We start from the raw sequence: 21,122 nt of genomic DNA, 5'->3' as shown, positions 1-21,122 counted from the left end.
AGTTCTCTTCCTAGATACAAGTGTCATATGACCAAATTAATTTAGAAGCAAAGCAGAACTCAATTGCATGTGTGTTCATAATTTCCCATCTTTAATAAAATAGTAAAATATACTTATCAAAGGTTTGGCTGTGTCTGTATAAATAATCTCTCTCCAGTTATTTCATTTGTAATGGACTGTGCATTAAAATTATAAGGCAATTGGAACAGGATTCTCAGGATAAATGAAAGCTTAATATTGTTTTCCTTATGAGTGAGGATAAAGACTTTTTTAATAAGCTCAGAGTGGGGAGAGAGAGAAAAAAAAGAGTGCATATGTGCATAATAAAGGAAGGATAGTTTTTCAGCATAAAGACACTTAAATATTGATCAACAAAGACTGGTAATGACTCCACCATGAAACATATCAGAACTCCAACTGCCATCCAGAGTAGAGCTCAGCCTTATCCACTCAAGAGTGATATGTACACCTCCTTCTGACCCAAGAGAAATAATAAGGGACATGTCAATGCTTCCTTCAACCTCAAATTCATTCATTTTATGCTGCAAAGCATGTTGGTGTAATAAGTCACTGCAAAGTAAAACACATGACAACAAGTCCTAGCAAAAAAACATTGACAGCTACAGGACTGGGCTATGGAACTCGGAATGCAGGGGCGGTGCTGCTCACTTCCACTATGATTGTCAAATGGTGGAACGTCCTTCCATGGATTCAACACTCGGGACACAATGGCAAAGACTTAAGGCCCACCAATGCTTTGCCCATATTTTCAAAGGCACTGAAATAGAAAACGGATATATTCCTTAGTACCATCAGCGTAAAAAGTTTTCAAAATAATAGTCTTTATATGAAAATGTTCCTTATTGCATGGTAAGTTGATCCTCATTTTCTTCAGCTCAAGAATAAAATGGTCTTCCCTTTTCTGGTGTTTGCAATCTGTTCAGCCTCGCTACCTGAGATGGTGAAGGCGGTACATCTTGTCTGAAAGGACCTTTAGGAGGGGTATAATTAGGGTCCTGAATTTTCTTATATGAGTCATAGTTGCTAGGCCCTTCAGAAGAAGTTTTTTTTTTCAGTTGTTGTTCTTTCCGCCTCTGCTCTTGACGGAGCAGTTCTTGTGTTTCTAGCATCACCCTGGCATTAAAACCATGTCCCCCCATATAGCCATTCCTTGATCCTTGGTAGCTGGAATATCTGGGATTTTCCTTTGCAGTCTGGAACCCTTCTCCAGGGGAATAACTCTGCTCCCAGGAGTCTTGAGATACAGAACTGGCATTTTTCCTGCTTTGCCTGAAAAGAAAAGTGAAGAAGATTTTTAAGACAAATGTCCTGGTTCACCTTTGACTGTTATTGACAACGATCACTGAAAAAAAAAAAAGGCAGCTTCTGCCATGCCATCAGCTTTTGCCCAGCTATGGCATTCTCTAGAAGTCACTCTCTAAAGTCACAGCTCTCTTCTGCCCCTAAATGATACCTTGTGTCTCTGTGGGAGAACATTTCCTGCAGACCTGAACTATATTTCTAGGCCTCTGCAGGAGGAATATGCCATGAAAACCCATCCAGCTACAATTACCCTCATGTTCAAGAAAAAAGTGCTACAGTTCAGTTGCAGACTAGGAAAAACCATGCATGTTGCTGTGCTTCCTAAGAATGCAGGTAACAGCCAGCAATCATAAAGTCACTCATGAAAGATTTAATCTAGACTGACACTTGATTAAAAATGCAACAGGCAGATCCTTAAAATGCTTGCCCTAACACTACACAAGTCAGAAGATAAAGCTCATTACTGAGAGGTAGTTTCAGTTTCCTCCTCCCATTTCCAGAACTAAGGAATTTTGTGCTGTAAGGAGTGCTTCCCAGTCTGCTATAGCTTTCATAAAAGAAGAGGAATAGAGGTTTTTGCTCATTTTTTGGCTCCAGGGAGTAAATAAATAGGCCAAATACACATAGTAATTACAAATTCTTATCTCTTTTCACAAAAAATCACCACATTATTTTAAAGACAGATTATGGTTTTGAAATAACTTTAATTTACTATCAAACTGCTAGATGCTTGTATGAATTTAAAATAAGATTTGTGGTGATAAAGTAAAACAATTTTGTGCTGCAGCAAAAGAGAAACCCACTTTGAGACTAAAATTAGAGTATGAGAATCAAGCAATAAAATAAAATAAATTGCAACATAAATCAATAAGAAAATAATTTAGTTGTTTATATGACTTGGTTTTTCATGTCATCACATATGACAGTGTGGCCTCGTGCAATTAATATGCCACAGAGAGATGGGAGAACTGGAAAATTTTTCTACCATTACTAAAAGTAAGAAGTCACCTAATATTTTTGCAACCTTCCTTCCACATGTATAATTTGGAAATTATCATATCTACCCTATTGCATAACTGATTCTGAGTTTCAGCCTCTGGATGAAAAATGTTATGCAAGATGAATGTGAATTATTGCAGCAAATATTACAACATAAGGTAAATTCTTACAAAATTTTTTATAGCTGTTATTGGTATTCTCATATCCAGCTTTGCCAGAGCAACAATGCTTCTGAGCCATGTTTTATCACTCCCTGGAACAAGAACAAATTGAACGAACTTCTGTAGGCTACGAAACTGTCAGGTTCCTGATCCAGAGCAAGATAAATTTTAAGTAATAGAAAATTAATGCAAAGTTAAACCTTGCTCTTACCGTTTCACATGGGACAAGAGGATAAGTAGTTGAACCAATTTAATTTACTAACTGTTTTCTGGTACTTGTACAAAATCTGTTGGCACACTTTCCCTGTCTTTCTGCGAAGTTCTTTAAAATTGACTCAAGAGTTTATTTGCCTTCAGGACTAAAGATGTGAATGTGCAAAGGGGAAAAATAGGAGGCTCTTAGAGGATACACGGGATGAAAGGCAGCAAAGCTCAAGAATGAAGCCAGTGTAAAAAACTTCAAACATTATAAAGCCAAGGTTGTAACATTAAGCTTGGGACCTAGGTTTCAGAGTAACAGCAAGATTTCTCTAAAGATCAGTCACAGCATTAGGATCAGTTTGTAGAGCTGGAGAACTCAATGCCCCAGATTGTTATAGGAGTATTGTGGTATTTACAGGGCTGAACTTTAGCCCTGCAGTTCTGACTGCTCTCAGCACAACTGAAACACTCAGAGAGCTCAAATGAAGCCATTAAATTATCATTAATTACACAGTAACATGCATTGCTAGATTGTTAGCCATTTCTCATGTTGAAAACCACCTTGAGTAAAGTTCCCAGTCTCTTTTCAAAACAAGTGTTTCTATGAACCGTTCTATGATGTTTTTCATATTTCTTGAAGATTAATTTTCTTGTAGATTAATTTTCACCTTAGAGTTTTTAATTTCTGCCACTGAGCAGCATTGCAACCAATTCCAACTTTTAAATGCTGCCAGAGATTGTGAACAGGGGAAGCAAGTTTTAAGGATCCTAGTTTTAAAACTATAAATGAACATGGTTGAGTGGGGCTAGCATAACTGAAAGAGAATTTCTCAGGAGAAACAATATGGCATTAATAGGTGTGGTGACTTCCAAAGGAAGGCAGAGATAACAATAAAAGGGGATATAAAGTTTTTCAAGATGAGAAAGTTACAATCTCAGAAAACAAGAACTTTACATTTCCCTTTCCCACTTTCCAAACTTCACAGAAAAATTCTAAACTGAAAGGTGTTAAAGTATTTAAAAATCTGAAACTGTTTTATGTTAAAAGATGTTGCTAAGATAAGAGTTCATGGCTAGACAACTTTGCTATAAGGCTTATATTTGTCTCCAAAAAAGAGTTATAATATACCTGGTAAAACATATTTTGTAACAACAGATTTTTTTCCACACCATTTCCAAACAAGTAATGAAAAATAATACAGCCTTATTGGAAAGTAATTTGACACCAGGCTTCAATGTATATTATTCTCCATTCAACCATTGCTGCTGATATTTCAAACCATTTGCATAATGCTTAACTATGAGAGCTAATTTGTAATACAAGCTGGCTAAACTTCTATTAATTCTTAAAACTAAATATAAATAAAAGACATTTTGCTCAAACAACTAATATTTTAAAAACTTACTATTAAAAAACCCCATAGGTTTTGTACACAAAAAAGTATTAATTTTTAGCATTCTATATATTAAAAAAATGTGTATATATATATATATATATATATATATATATATGTAAACTTGAAGACCTTTGATTTCTTGGATAATTTTCTCAGTTCCATATTTTTTTGTTGGAGGTCATAGAACTTTTCTCCCTTTTATTTTTTTTTCCATATTAACATCTCAAAGATGGAATTTCTACCAAGTAAGGAATTAGGCAACAGAAAAAAGATCATCTGACATGTCAAAAGGGAACATGCCATGCTAAGGAGACTTTTGTAATGGTAGAAAATTAAACTGGATGGTGTGCCACAAAGAATAGGTTTGTTTTAATATTTCCAGTGTATTGGGTGCTGAATATCATCAAATTCCCTTGATATCAGCCCTGAATCAATTCTCAGCTATCACATGCTCTCACTTAAAAAGTTCTATGCCTCTTCCACAGTGAATACCTTCCACCTGATATCAATGGTGAATAAGTGTGTGCATGAATTACGACATTTTCCTCGGCAAATGAAATTAGCTCCAGGCTCCCACGCAGGGAACAGCTTCACACAGTTCCCACACCTGGGCAAGGAGCTGTACTGGCGCTGAGCTTGTTGGAAACTCTCTCGTTCTTCTTGCCGCTGCCGCTGCATTTGGACCTCTACTGACACAGAGTGCCTGCCACTCTGTGAGTATGTCTTGGTGTTTGGCTACAAAACAAAAACGAAAGTGTCTCAAACAAAGCAGAAAAATACCCACATGAGAGCTATCATTTAAGTTGCTATTGTACAAATACAGAGAGACTTGTTTTAATGCGCAGTTCAAGTAGCTCTTTCACAATAATTAGGCTAAATTTTGACCTGTAACAGTGGCCCGTGCTACAAATTCTGTTTCTGACCTACCATTTCTGACCTGTATGAGGCAAACAATCATCCAGAATGGGTTATGCTGTTATGGCAATGCTGTAATTTAAATTATGTCAGTGGAACAGATTTTCAGACTCTAAGTTAGCCTAGCCATGGTCATGCTAAGGTCTACACCACTCTATGGATTTGAGGGGGGAAGGAGCACAGCATTTTTTTTGAACCTCACCAATGCACTCAAGCTCTGCCTTAGTGGAACCATCCTATTTTGCTGTTGGCCCAGAGACAGGGGAAACAGTTTCTGGTTCAATATGATCCAGTAGATAAATTCAGCAAGCCTCTTGTGGACAATGAAGACTCCTGTATCTCTGAGTAGGATCTTAATGAGGTGACAATTTGAAACGTTGAAGCCAATACTAAGAGCAAGTGAACATGGATGGTCTTCCTGGGAATAGATATTACAGGTCTAGATCTAACAGAATGGCTGGATTCAAACTTTGAAACATGGAAAAGTTTACTTTTGCAGAGATATCACTTTTTATTTTACCCCAGCACTTTCTTCAGTTTTTGTGATTTCATTTTGCAAAAGAGAGTGTCACAAAAATCAAAGAATGCTGTGGGCTTTTCTTGTTGTTTTACTAATAAGGTTTTGCCTACAAAGAAACAGAGCATTATTTATTTTCTCCTTAAAATTACCAGTACTATTCAAAATATGTACATTTAAATATGGAGAGGTTAGGGAGTATAACCACTTGTCTGAGCCTGGGACTGAAACCGCTTGTCTCAGACTTACTTTTAAAAACATGTTTTGCCTTTTTATCTCTGCTTTTTCTCAAAACAAACATCTCTTGTTTTCTTCCATTATAATTTCTGCAGCAGAAAGAGATCCTAATGGCTCACAAATATATGCAAGATAAAAGGCTTTTCAAAAGCTTTGCACATAGAAGACAAGTTTTAGAAACTAGAGTTGTCATTTGTGACATAAGTGTCTCACTATAGTCACGTACCTGCAGGTAGCCAGAAACAAGTTTTAAACAGGTTTACAACTTTTAGAAAACTTTGTTGTCAATGAGAATACACTTCAGACAGAACATCAGTCACAGAATTTAACAGATATGATTTTCCCATTATAAGAAGATTATTGGGTGAAAGAATCAGAATGTGAGAGGACAGACTAGGAATAACAGCAAACTCATTTAAGAGAATCCTGAATGCAACAGTAATGTCTATTTCAGAATAGGTTTACTCTGTAAAAACCTCAGTAAAACAGCATTTATAATGAAAAATGCTTTAGGAATGGTGAGATGAAGCAATAAATTGAGAAAACAGAAACATGTGTCAGCCTTGTGGGAAATTTTCTTAGAGATGAATAAGCTGTACATATGTATGTCCAAACCAACAACCCCCACAGAGATTTCCCACTATATTAAATAAGGGCAACACATACAGAGCAGCATTTCAGTTATTGCATATGTCAACATTTCTAACTTTCTTGACTTTATTGAGAGTCTTCTGACATTTGGTATTTTATTGAAGGGCTCAGCTTATGGAAGGGAGTGATTACCTGAAAATCACAAGGTTTATTTGTGAAATCTCTCCTGTGTGGTTATAAGCAGCTTACAGCAAACCAGAGGGAAACTCAAAAGTTCCCATATCAACTTCCCCATAAAGAATAAAAACATTTAAACTAAGATTTTACAGCCAATCTCCTCATTTCATGGGTTTCACTTCAACAACACTGGAAACTAGCAGCTACATTATGTCATATGTGAGAAAGTAGTTATCACAGATAAGACATGAAATCAGAATTGCTTCTCTTTATTTGAAAACAGTTTCACTTTTTTCAGTTGGCTGTAAATTTAATGGAGTAAAGAATTTGACAGTGCAGAGAATGGTTAAATCACCAAACAGGTGGAGATAGGATTGAGCTCCTGCTCAGTTTAGGTTTATACAAGGCAATAAAATGCATCATCTAGAAAGCACATACACATGTGCACAGAGATGAAGTTACCACAAAAGCCTGCAGTAAAGTGACAGAGGCTCTGAAAGTCCTAATGGAGTATGAATGGACTAAGATCAAAATGTAACTTCAGAGATATTTCTTTTTAATGCACAGAGGAACCAATGGTTGAATAGAGACAGGAGCTGTCACTCCTGTCTGCCTGCTGTAGTGCATGCCCAGAATGACAGGATCTGAGCAGTCAGGTCTGGATTCTCTGCAGTTCACAAAGAATTTCATCTAATGGATGACATTTATAATTTGATGGGTCTAAAGGCAAACATCTCAAATCCATGATCTGATTTACTGAAGGTATGAGTACCTGTATGCCCTGTTAAACTAAGAGGATTTGCAATACTTAAATTATCTGGAAAGGACATTTATTTAGTTGGAATGTTGTTCACATCTACAATAAGCTGTTCATATAATTGAATCTATTATCTCATTTCAAGTGTCTGAAAATATGTCAATGAGACATAAAAACACTCCCTTTGTATGTAATCACATATTCCATATCATAACATACATGCACATAGCTACATTCAACCATCTTATTAATGAAATGACCTTTTTTAAAAAACTTTTCATTCAAAACCTCTGTAATACCATTGTAAATGACCTTGATATATGGTTATGATGAAGACTTAATATATTCATTTTGGACCTTTAACTTGCTTGATAAAATGCAAATCTCCATACAGAGATGTAACTCTTCAGTGTGCTGTTGATTAAAGTAACTAAATCAAAATATTTATATAATAACTAACTTTAGTCTTCAAAGACTAATCATTAATTTTGTCTCAGTTCTCATAGTATGCCTTTATATACATATATTTTAATAAAACACATTCCTAAACACACATCTATATAAATGCATAGCCCATTTATGATAGCATAAAATGAAGAAAATTAAGAAAAAAAATGTTGCACTATTTTCAGATCTTTCAACAGCAAAAAGAGTGTACAAGGAACACACATAAAACAGTAATTATAACACTGATATCAAACACAAGGCTAAGCATAATTATGACAACCTAAAAGCATGCAACAAAGCTGGCAAGAGCTCAGTCCTCACAGAATAGATTGATAAGAACCCTGGCCTCGCTTGCAATGAGATGTATGACAAGCACTGACCTGTTAAATTAGGATGTGGTCAAGGCCACAATAACAAGCAAGGCTGAGCTATACAAATAAATGTATGTTCATGTCTTCCACAATACATTCAAGTGGCAATGATAGTGCATTCAGCATTGTTAAACAAAATTCAGCATGTAAAATTGTGCTTTAAGATAGATGAAATTACACAGCTCTCTTCCCAAGGATCCATTAATTTAAAACCAGGGCTGCAAAGTTAAAAGTTCCTTCTTTCTCACTTTATGCAAACAACATTATTTCATGTTACAGAGAATAGGTCTGTAACAGAACATGTAACCACCGTGGCTCATATTGCAGTGACCATCAGCAGCAGTCCAGGGCAACATATTTTATGGACAAAGGTCGCTCCTCTCTTTTCCTAGCTATCCCCAAGGGCTGCCCACAGAGTTTCTGTCCCTGCACAGTGGCATTTCTACCCTCACAGGGTAGCTCTGCGTGGTTGCAGCATGGATCCTTCAGGAATGGCATCAAAGCTGCCACCAAATTACAGAGGGGAGATCATGGGGGCCAGCCAGGGCACTGGCTTTTCAGGGAGATCCAACCAATTCAGGTGACAGGAAAGCCACCCGTGACAGGGACATCCCTATCTGACAGCCTAGAGCCACAGGGACAAGCTGGGAGAAGTGCTTACTCACATTCATCGAACTCTTTGGGTTGATAAAGAAATAGTTAAAAGGGAGATTACTAAAGGAGGAAGTCCCTTAGTATTTTCCCAGTTATTAAAGACGACCACTATTTTATTAAAATAAATGTGCTATTTTTTTTCCAGATTAGGCTGTGTTTAACCAAGAAGTTTCAAGTTCACCTGGGAACTTGGCAGGCACAAAGCCCCCCAAAAGTCCATGGTTCTCATAGTGCAGCACTAATTAGAAATAGATAAGATTAAATGACCTTGGCTGCCTTATGTGTAAATGTACTTGGCAGAGATGACAGACAATCCAGTAACTGCATATATCGAAATTCACAATGATAAAAAACATTCCATGTCTCTGGGAGATGTCCTTGGAAACTATTTTTACTTCCATCTTTGTGTTTGTGTTGCTATGGTGAACAGAACATATAGAAGTATGTCTTTTAAAAATTGCCAACAGGTGCATGTATTAACTCAAGCAACATATAACAAGAAAACTCCATCCCTTCCTGTACTTTTCTATAGTGTACATGTAGGAAGCAAAGCAGTATGGAATAATGATTTCTGTTCTGTGTTAGGAGCAGCAGAAAGAAAATCTTCAGTATGGCAGAAACAAACCACTAAGCCCTGAAATTCTGCTTAAGGTATTTATGCTCACTGTATGCCTGTGAGCTATAAATATGTTTGCTTACTAGCTAAAATGACTTAATTTCATTTCAAAATAATATATCTTCATTTTTTAATTTCAAATATAGTAGTGGATTAAAGCTAGTGCGTAAAAGCAAGTTAAAAAATGCTAAAGTTAGAGCCTAAACCTTAGCAAAAATGCTGGTATTCTATTAAATCCTTTGGAGATTTGATACATAAAATGGATATTAACTGCACAGCTAAAGAGAAATTAACTGTGGAGACACTTTCCTCCATAACTTTTGTTTCCTCTCTGAAACAGACTGTGGGATAGGAGAAACTGCAATTTATCTTCCAAGGTTTTTGTCTACTCCATTAGATATTGCCTAATATCTTGCATAAAATATCCTAAAATAGATGCTTGAAGTGGATTAATAATAGAAAGAATTATTAAAATACTTCTCTTTCTCATTAATGTGTTGAGTAATTCTACATAATTTACAACCTGATATAAACATTACCATGTTTGTATTGAATAAAGCCTGTTACTATTTTTTTTCAGGTAATATTAATATGCTATGGTCAAAGTTATAGCAATAAAAATTAGGCTTTTGTCTTTCCCAAAGAAATTTAGACTATTTTAAATTTAGCACGGCTTTCAGGAGGTCAAGGACTTGAGTACCGAGATTTAAAAGAAGTATCTTAAACAGAAAAAAAAGGGGTTTTGTTCTATAGAAACAAGACCCACACACCAAGAAACAGCAGAAAAAGACCCAAGCATAGTCCCCAGACCTTCTGAGCTTTTATCAGGCCATGTATAAATATATTATTAGGAGTCCCGGAGTCTTTCCTCTATGAAAATCATGTAATTATTTACATTTCACAAATTTGTGTATATAATTAAAGCTATACTCAGACAAGTCAGGCAGCGTATATATTATGACCCAGTTAGCTGTTATCTTTAGAAAATAAAATACATTTTTATTTCACTCCTAAATATTTAAAGTACATTTTGCCCAGCTGCTCTCTCAATGTCTGTTTTTTCCTATCATTCAAATATATCCAGGATGACTGAAGATGAATGTATTTGTGAATGGAATTTGCCACTTTCCATTTTCAGCATCAATTATTGTATTGAATATGATGGAATAAAGCACCAACTTTTGTCCCTCAAGCATCTCTGTGGGCTTTTTTTGCATCACTGATGTGCTTCTACAAGCAGGACTGGCAAGCTGCTGTAGTGTTTTCCATGGATTCAAAATGCTCTTTTTTTAAATTGGATTGTTCACTCCCATGGCATTTAGGCCTACAGAGTTGTGGTTTTGTTATTGAAGAGGAGGGTGTGTCTGTTAATCAAGATGTGACTAGGCAAAAATATGAGATGTGGAACAAATGGCAACTAAGTCCCCCAAAGTCTGGAACTGGTACAAGGTAAGCCTCAGCAGACCAAACACAATCCAGAAAAGCACAGAGATCAGAGGGTCAGATCTGGTACCAAACAGAAAAATCGGCCCCAAAAGAATCCTCATTGGTATACAAGTGTCAAAGCAACATCAAGGGCCTTAAGTATTAGCAGATACACTGTAATCCCATGCAATTCTGCATGCCCAGATACACATTTCTGCAAACTTTGACTGGAATTAACACCAGCAGGATTGAAATGGATTAATAAAATTTCATGTTATTTTTATCTTTTTTTTTAATTCCATGCAACATCAGGCCAATAGTATTGCCCTTGAAAGCCTCTTGTACCTCACTTTTTGAAATACACATACATAAAAAGAAAAATAAAATAACAGCTATGAAGCCTGAGAAGGTCATTCTAAAATAAACAAATGCAAAAATTTCTTCCATACAGCTTTGACTCAGCTGGCAGAACAATTAAATTTTAGAGACTGCCCGATGTTGCAACATTTAGGCAGCTATTTAAACCCTAACTCTGTCATTCAAATGGCCTTGAGCAGAAATGTTATGCTGCTTAATAGATGGTGTCATCTCATTCCAGCACTATCACTTTTTGTGTCTGTTCAGCTGCTGGTGCTGTTGAACACTCACAGGCAGTCAAGTACTTTGTTTACTGGCAGGACAAACACAGTGGGGCAAAAAGTCCAGCGCTGTTGCATTGCTCAAGTACAAAGAAATAACCTTCACCTGATGGGCCCCAGCAGAGAGGAATGGGGCAGGCACCACACAGAGCCAGCCTGATGATGTGCTCCGTGGAGTGAGATCTGCTTCCCACCCACACAGTAGTGTGAAGGTATCTGTCACAGGTAACTAGAGTCCTATGTCACAGGCTATTAATGATCTGGGAGGAATTGGAGCTGGTGAGCTTTACAGGACCATTTTTATAATATATCAGTGGGTTTCTGAGGCATTGAGTTCTTCCGAATATCCTCAGAGCTGCCAGATTTCCATCAGCATCCATTACTTCCAGGACAAACTCCATGTTCATTTATATTTCCTTAAAGTAACCAAGAGTCCCACATCACATCAGCACTTCATTCCCCATCCTCAACCATCCCATCAGCTTGGTAACAAGAAACTCAAACTACTTATCACCTCGTAGCACACACTTCTCCAAGGATGGGTTTTTCCTCTCTTTCTATCCAAACCAGGTCAGAGTTGGCTGCTGTCTCATGGCTTCTCTGTATGCAGAGCCTTTTGTTTATGTAGGCTGCACAGCCCATCTCCCTCAGGTGAAAGAACTTTTCAACAATGGCCCACATACAGTTGCACTTTGCACTGCTGTGGTTTGGAACCAACAGCTCACAGATGGAGAAGACTGAAAAGACACTGAGGAATGTACCTAAGTATTTTCCTACACGTGTACTATAAACCAATTCTGCATTTTTTTGTGTATCATTGGTATTTAATAATACATCTGGATCTGTTTTGAGAGGTTGTCTTAAGAAAGTCCATCATTTTAGACTAGCATGTTAAAGTAGTACAGCACACTCCTTAAAAAAGAGGGTTATGGCTCTTTAAAACTGAAATTACTCTGAACTGCTGAAATGGATGAGATCATTACTTTATCCTTTCCAAGCATTGTGATCCTGAAAGGCTGGAGTGCACAGTGGAAAAATAAAATTATAAGTCAAACAGACTCTGGGCAACTTTTTTTTAAAAAAGTACTTATCTAAAACAAAACATTTGGTCAGTTATGTATTTAACAACAGAGCAGCTCCTACAAAAGTAACAATAAGCTTCAGAATTAATATTAATACATTAAGTTGAATTAGTCACTTGGAGCTCATTTGCATGATCTGTAGAAGGAGAGTAAACAGAGAGATACCATTTGTTTGAGTCAGAGAAAATAGAAAGGTCAGTGTTCTGACCCAGAATTTAGGAAATTATTCTATTCCTAAGGTAATCAGTCTGTCATCCAAATAATTCCCTTCTCGCTCATTACAAGAAACTATAATAAAAAGCCAAGTAGACCATCTAAAGTTGCTATGGCATTTAGATATACAACAATTTGCCCCGTGACCTCCAGTAGTTAAGTTCCCAAGTTTTCAAGAGTGCAAGCTTTTCTCACACACAGTTTTCCCAAGCATGTTGCTCAAATCTCTCATTTGGAAACCAAACAGTAGCTGATATGGGCAACAGAAGGTATCAGCTACACCCAGTCCCAATCTACCCCAAGTGGCTCAACTATGTCTGTAACAAGCTATCACATTGCCTTCAAACTGAAAGCATCTGGTCATTAAAAAAAATATTATTCATCCAATTTCAGAGGAAGTTAGATGTTTTCTAATACAGGAAAAGAGAAGCCTGCATCCTGATACTGTTGTTCTCAGTGACTTCATACACAGACACCTGGCTCTTGGGCTATTCTCACCTTGGCCTCATGTGCATGGCAGTGCTGAGCAACAGTAACTCACCACCCTCACCTGCTTCAGAGCAAGCTGTGAGAGATTCTACTGTTGTCATCACACAGTTCCCACTTTTTTTGGGAACACAAACAAGTTGTTCACTGTCTTTTTCATGGAATTTTCAAAAATATTACAGTTTCTGTCCCATATATAAAGGATCGTAATTTAGGATATGTAATTGATTAAAAAGCAGCACTAATTAATTCAATTATGTTAATCAAGACAAGCACATGTATTTAAATAATCATATCACATTACTAGGTCAATTTGAATAGGATTTAAAAGATCAATTAGGACATATATCTCAATACCGAACTATCTCAGTTAATGTGTCAGAGTGGTACTACTGTAAAGCAGGAACATCTCTTTTACTATGAAAAGACACAGCTCTGCCTTTATGAAAATAACTAAACACAGTGATATTGCTTCAGAGAAAATACCATTTACAAGGTTACATTTTCCATTATTTATTGTTAGTATGTATTTTATTCTGGTTTTCCTTGAAAATTTCAGATCAATAGATACTGCCTTTGATACTAATCCAAGCAGTAACTCACAGAGTCAAGGGTCTAACCACAGAGCAAATAATGCTATCTGCACAACATGACAGATGGCTGAAGGAGTTTAGAAATGAAGTAAACATCACTGAACCAGAAATGGGGATCACAGCAAGGGCAGAAGTATGGAGGCAGAGCACCCTGCCTCTCTTTTGGTCTGCTCCCAACCCACCCAGGAACAGCAGGAGTCAGCCAAGCTTCCCAGGCTTGAGAGGCCCTGCACACTCACCCATGGCTGCTCAAAACTGTAAGTGCGTCTCCTGTCTTCCACGTCCTCGTCTTGCTTTGCCTGCTGGAACTCCTGTCTCAGGCGCTGTATCCGGTCGTGGTTGTTGGGCGTTGATCTGTTGCTGAGAGAGGAAGGATGGAAATGATCAATCTACTTGGGAACTGCTACCTGCGACTGGGACTGGGACTGCTACTGCAGTGCATTTTTTTAAAATTAAAATTACTAAATTACTTTTAGGGCTACAGACTTAAAAGTAATTTGCAAGCATTTTGTACTAAGATTTTTTTAGGTTTTTAAAAATATTATTAAAGCTGTTTGTCTTACAAAGAAATTTCAGACGTCGCAAGGACAAGTAAGAATATGTCTAAAAATTATGTAAGTTATTGGCACCTTTTCAGTATATGTCACTCCTAGAGTATGAAGAGGAATAGATATAGTAGTGTCAGATTCAACATAAAGGGAAATTAAAAGTCCTAATGATCTCTGCTACTGAATAAACAAGAAAGATACTTTTCCCCAATCAATAAACTGTAGTACTGCCCAATCTTTATTCACATCAAATTAATTACAATGTTTGGAGGTTCTACCTATATAAAATTTGGTTATTTTCCCCAATCAATAAGAGCCTGTCATCCCTTAGTTCTGTTTTTAACAAGTCTTTTAAATTGATCAGTCTGAGAGCATTAAAAGGCTTGGGGGCCAGTAAAAAGCCATCCACTCGACAGGGCCATAGGCAGGAATGGATCTGGGCAGCAGACACTGGTGGGCTGGGGAGGCCACAGTCCCACAGGTGCTAATACAAAGCAGCACACCCAGAACCTTAAATCCTTCAAAACCATCAATTTTTCCACAGTGCCCAGTAACCCACGCTCCACGGCACAGGTGTATGTGAAACCATAATGAAATATGCACAGGAATGGCTTATTTCAGGGAGAAGAGGGAAAGTGGGTATTTATTAATCTTGTTGACATTTTTCCAGCTGTGCAGCTCCTACCCGATCCTACAACCCCACTCTTTGAAACATGCTAATGTGGAAATCACAGAAAGCCTGACAAACAAATACGTTATATCAAGACTAACCAGAAGCATTTTAATCTATTCTTGCGGGCTTCTTGTGCCCTGCATTTCATTGTTCATTTCAAAAGAGCTGATGAGGAATGGACAGCTATTACTTTGTTTCAAAGGAGAAATCTGCAGAGAGACAATGGAAAGCAATTCCATAGATTTCTTTTCTGGGACACAGGGTACAATAAAACACAGTCAATTTATATCTTGTGTTTTCTTCCGTATGAAAAGCAACAATTCTCGTCCATTTGTGACTGTTTTCCATGTCTTTTGGGACTGGTAGGTGCAGGGGATGGGAGGTCGTAGATGTTTGAGACATTACCTCCCAGTCTTTTCAGTGCCAATAAACAGAGTTTATCAGTGCTTGGTTGGCCAGACAGAAAAATTAGTATGGTTCTGGCAAAGGCTAATTTTTGACGTGGTTTGGGTTGATTCTTTTTTTTTTTTTTTTACTTGCTTGAAACCAAAGACAAAGAAAAGGAAGGAATTTAGAGAAGTGTTTTCTTTCATGCTTTTTTAAAACCCAAATTGGAGCTTTAGAAAAAGCTTTATTTGTAGAATAAGTAAATTTCTATGTGCAAATTACTCTTTTGAAAAGCACAATTAAAAGAAAGCTTAATTTAGAACAGGTAGAAATGAAACGCTGGTATTTTCAAAATTTCCACTTCATTGTAGGTGTGTTGCTAATTTTATTTCCTTAATTCGACTTCATTTTGTGAAAAGCTAATCTCTACAGTTTTATTTTATACAAATTTATTCCTTATTGTCAGTTGGCCATTGGCCAGCTTTACTATACAACCACTTGTTTTTTCCACATACATTGCTATACACTTTACATTTTAAAAGAATTCATCACAATCCAATACAAGACATACAAAACACTTCTAAAAGATCTGATGATTTTTAAAACTGGTATTGTTAATCCAACAAATAAGTAATCCACTACTTTCTACAGAGACAATGTTTTCTGCATGATAAATTGCACTTAAAAAAGCAAAAATATAAATATCAATATTTCAGGTATAAGCATATAAGTTTGAAAGAGAAAAGTCATTGAACTTCTGTACAAAAATACTAGAAAAGTGCCATCCATAGACACCTTGTGGTATTCAAGATGATGGGTAAATAATCAGTGTTCCATAATCAAGGTTGTTTCAGATTTTAGGGATCATAGTGCAAAAGTGACACTGAAGCAGTTTATCCGATGGCAAACAGAAGATAAACCCCAAAAGTACTGCCCTAAACCTTGTGCATTGTACAGGATGCACTGCACCAGCCCCCAAATGGGCTACTGGAAGGGCTATTACAGGTCTGAGGGCTTCTGCACATTTTGTGATAGTTACTCATTAAAGCAATTACACTATCAGAGAAAGAGCAAGAAAATGCATAGTGTCCATGCCATGAAGCCAAAATGTGTCTTTTCCCAAACAGCAAATGTATTAACTTGACACTCTCTACACTGTAAAGTAACAAAGGACAAGGAGGATCCTGGGATTTATGATCAACTTGTCTCCAGACCTAAGAACTTATTTTAATGAAAAAAAAAAAAAAACCCTTACAAAAAATGAAAAGGAAAAAGAAGTCAAGCTGATTTAAGAAAAGTTATTCAAACTTATTAAAGGTTTGATAATGGCAGAGAAGATAAATCTTTTAACAGTACTTCTATTTTATCTGAAAAGCAAGGGACATGATTCAGATTAAGAAAATTGCAAAAGTGAATTATAAAAAGGACTATTTCACAGAAAAGCAAAAGCAAAATTAGAAAAAGGCATTTCTGTATCTACTCAAATTTCTTTGAGATCAAAAAGTCTCTAAGAAAAGGAAAATGAGATCAAGTCAGTGGGTTAATAATAATTAAACAACCTAATATTTTTATTTAGAAGAGGAAAAGACAGACAACAAAGGAGTCACTAAGATATATTTCTTTAAAGATTATTTGAGGGCTTAGACTATATCCTAAATTCGCCTCCTTTGGTTTCCATTTTCATTTCTACCTTGCTCTGATTCTTGAGGTTAAATTATAGCTGTCTTAACCTTCCCACCACTGTGGGCTTACACATCTCTGTCCTGGCCTGCCATGCTGTCACCTCTTTCTTTTTGCACCTTTTTTCATCCAGTTACTCTTATCATCAGTGCTTTTTTGCTATTTTTTTTTTTTCTGGATTTTATGTCTCCCACTGCACTTCCTCTGCACTCAGGGAACACTTTGGTACACTCTCTTGGTATCTCATTCAACTCCCAATTAGTATTTAGAGAAGGGTGGAAATGTAAAAAATCATAATCACAAGGGAAAACTGTCACCAATAAAATTTTGGAGTGAACAGCACAAACCTAACTTTATTCCTTTTCAGGTCCTGAGATGTTCTGCTCTATCTACAAATCTTCATGTAAGTCACATCATTATCCCTTGGGGCAGAGCTAAACAAATTATATCCCGTGTGAAGTGTCCTTAGCCAGTCTAAAGCAAAACAAATTTTGATTTATTGGATGAACTGACCCAAGAAGATGGGATCATATCAATAGACTACTAGGATGTAGGCTGCAGGTGTTCTTGCTGCTTAAATTCTCCATTGTGGGTGTATGGGGCAAGTACTCAAAAGTTCAGTTAAATGTGCCACGTTTTGCTTGAGTCCTTCATTCAAACACACTGAAAATCTGAAGGCAGATCCACCTCAAAGAATTCAGGACTATTAGCAGGAAGAAGGGAGTTTACCTTGAAATCCATCCAAAGTCTACTGAAGATTTGACCTATGCTAGCTTAAAATTGTTAGCAAAACTGGAATTACAACTTTCTACAGTAACCTCAGCTTGCCCAGGCAGCCTTCCCTTATGCCTACTTAATGACAGGATGGCTGGGAATTTACAGAAGACAATTAGCACCTCCTAGCATCAGATCCAGTGGTATTCTTCTATCAAAGTGCTCTCAATATTAAAGGTTCTTAAAATAAATAAAATTAAAGGAAAAGCTTTTAGGGGCAAAGTTTACTTGGGTTGCAAAGCATCTGTGATTCCTTGTATCACAGCTCTACTTGGAACCCCATTGCCTTCCATCTGCAGATGGCACATTTCAAAATCAGCTGTTTCATGAGTGCTACTTCAAAACACACCACCAGCAGCACAGACTAAAAAATGCAATGGTAAGCAAGGCTTAGATAGGGCAGGGCTGTCACATATTTCCAGAAACAAGCAATGCAGCAATGGCCATCAGGGTCTCAGATCATTAAGCAATGTCTCGGTGTGATGTCATGCACTGATGTGCAGAGCTGTATTCCTTTCAAAACAGACAGATTTTCAGTGTGATAAAGTAGATACAAACATGCCACTGAACAGGGATGACTGAAGCTTTGGGAAAAAAATTTATTGGCCTGAAAAAGCATGGAAAAGGGTCTTAACAACACCACCAGGCAGTAGCAACTAGACTAGAATAACCAAAAGGTTAGTAAACAAACAGTGTTCTTTACACCTTGAAATCTTCTATTGCACATTTGAGCTGCCAGGGCCTCGCTGGCCTGACTGGCTGCTTAGATCTCTGGATAGCAGTAATAAAACACAGATGGGTTCTTATTTGCTTCAAGCTGGCGCATAACTATCACACATTTGTATGATATAAATTCCTTTCCATTTGAAGATTACTTGCATCATATTAAAAATTAAGGTCTGAATTTGTATCTACCTCTGTTTATGCACAGAGTGGAGCAGGAAACAAATTTACTTCCATCACATTGAGAATTGATAATGTGGCCGAGCCATGGTTGGTGGCACACATCCTTACCAAAGTACAGGACTAACTGAATGCCTACAAAATTGGCCCCTTTCTTCATCACTTGAGCAGGATGAAGCAGCCCAACAGAGTGGTGATAATCTAATATAAAAACTTCTGCTGCATTTACTGGAACTCGAGCACCCTCTCGCCACAGTGCTTAACCCCAAGCAGATGGATTTGTCTGTTTTGGATGGCCCTTGAGGGTGGATGAGCAGAAACTGTCAAGTTATTTCAAAAAGTCACGGACATAAAATAAAGTGAAAATGTGCCCTTTACCAGCCTGAAAGCTACCACCACGTCCCAGTGCACAGCCTGCTGGTTCGCACACTTTAAGCAGATTTGTTAATCATCAGTGACACAGATCACAGATGACTGTGCCCACACAGTGCAGGGTGGTGAGGGCTGAGCAGCAGCACAGTTTGTACCATCTCCTTCCTGCCACCAGCTTGCCAGAGCAGGTTGGTCTTTTCCTACTATTTTGTACTGTAGTTTATTTTTTAACACCTAAATGCCTCTCCTCAGGCTTAAGTTAGTGTAACCAATTTGGCTGGTCCTCCCCTTCCATCGTGCCCTACATATGGTCTTTTCTGAGACTTCAGGGAATAGATTTTTCATGAACACATGGAAATTAACACATACAGACATGGTACAGAAACAGGAGCAACCAGGGATGGTGCTGGCTAAAAGAGCTGTTACATGATTACAGAATTCCTACAGTCAGTCTGAGAAAAGAATTAGCTGAGCAAGAGATCAGATTTGTTAGACTACAAATGTACTTGTACTGTGGTTGTAACCTGGAAAGAGACATAAAAAGCCTTATTCCACACTACTTTTGTTTTTCTTAAGTGCCAAAGAATTTATTTGGAATAAGGCATAAAAAGGTAGGGGAGAGGTGTTAAAACTCCCCAGAAATGTATGAATTACAAAACTGCAAATAAAAATAGTTTCTCTGCACAAGCTTCATTAAGTTTTATCAGCTAGTATCTTGGGTTTTTACATTCAAACCACAGGTCATAAATTCACAGTAAATCCCCCATATGTTCACCAAACACCTGAATTCAATTTCTCTTCTAGTTGTAAGAAACAAAATGTGCAGCTTAGATTAATTATGCATGCAAAGTTAATTTCCAACAAGGGCAGCTTCTTGCATGCTGAAGGGTATACATTCTACCAGAATTTTTTCCCCCAGATCTCTTTCAATTTTGGCTCATTTCTACTGTTTACACCATTATAAAACTCATCCTCTCCTCCCATTTCAAATTTGCTAAATGAACACAGAGCATTATATATCCTTTAAAGTCTGCAGATTTTAAAGGCAGTTAAATTCAGGGATTGGCTTAATGTTACAGGCAAGATATAGCATGTTACCTGTACACATACCTATACACTTCAGCATAGTAATTCCATCAAAACAGCATTTAAACTTTAGGATTTGTGTCAATACCTATGCATGTGAAATCAGCTCATTGGGAATTTTAGTGTCATTTCAGTTTACCTTCACAGTGGAAGTTCATCAACTTCAATACTTTGAAGTCTCCAAAAAATCTCACTTTCTTCTTCAGTGAATAAAATTAATTTCCAAATTTTGGCATTGTGTTCATGACAATAATTTTACACAATTTCAACAGACGAATTTGTTAAAAATTAAAAAGACACACCTCTCTTCTCCAGATTAAAAAGGTAATGCTCTAAATTCAGCACTCACTTCCAACGTGATGGCCATAAACAATGCAGAGAGGTGGGGCTGATGGGGAGGTCACTTCACCACAACAGTCTCTTCAAACTTTCCAGACTAGATTTCACTTTGAGTCCCTCTGTGGCCCTTCTGTAGCAGGGCCATCATTTTACAACCAGTGAAATACGAAGAATGCACCCAAGACCCTTTTTATTGCCACCATCACTCTTCCTTATTAGTCTGTCAGAGCCTGCACACCAGAGGCTGAAACCCAGTCTTACTTTTCAGTGGAATTCTGCTACTAAAAGGAAAAGCAGCAATTTTAGGAGCTTGCTATAAACATCTGAAAACAGATACTCAGCTACTGGGTTATCACACAGTCTAAGCCTCACTTTAGAGCTGTTAGATTTTGCAGATATAAGCCAAGCCAATTTTCAGCCACACACAACTTGTTACAGCTGTTGTCATAGGGTATTGCATTTTCTGAGTTAGAAAAAATAACAAAAAGGAAAAGAAAAAAGAGAATGCCACAAAGCCTAAAAGAAAATACAAGACATGTCACTGTGAATTTCTTATGAGA

The 21,122-nt window shown here is 37.2% G+C and overlaps 1 protein-coding gene across 8 annotated transcripts in view; it reads right to left on the bottom strand.

The window, feature by feature from the left end:
• Positions 1–896: 896 nt before the first annotated feature.
• PARD3 (par-3 family cell polarity regulator) overlaps positions 897–21,122 on the bottom strand; it is a 440,918-nt gene continuing 420,692 nt past the window's right edge. For all 8 annotated transcript variants that reach the window (XM_062506759.1, XM_062506784.1, XM_062506750.1 and 5 more), the window contains 3 exons: positions 14,040–14,160; positions 4,689–4,816; positions 897–1,290 (listed from right to left, as the gene is read on the bottom strand). In XM_062506759.1, the coding sequence (XP_062362743.1) occupies positions 897–1,290; positions 4,689–4,816; positions 14,040–14,160 (643 nt within the window). The remainder of the gene's footprint in view (positions 1,291–4,688; positions 4,817–14,039; positions 14,161–21,122) is intronic.

The sequence above is a fragment of the Cinclus cinclus genome, chromosome 1 (assembly GCF_963662255.1).
Source record: "Cinclus cinclus chromosome 1, bCinCin1.1, whole genome shotgun sequence".
Lineage (NCBI taxonomy): Eukaryota > Metazoa > Chordata > Aves > Passeriformes > Cinclidae > Cinclus > Cinclus cinclus.
Note: the sequence above shows the minus strand (reverse complement) of the source record. Positions and strands in the feature narration are given on the sequence as shown.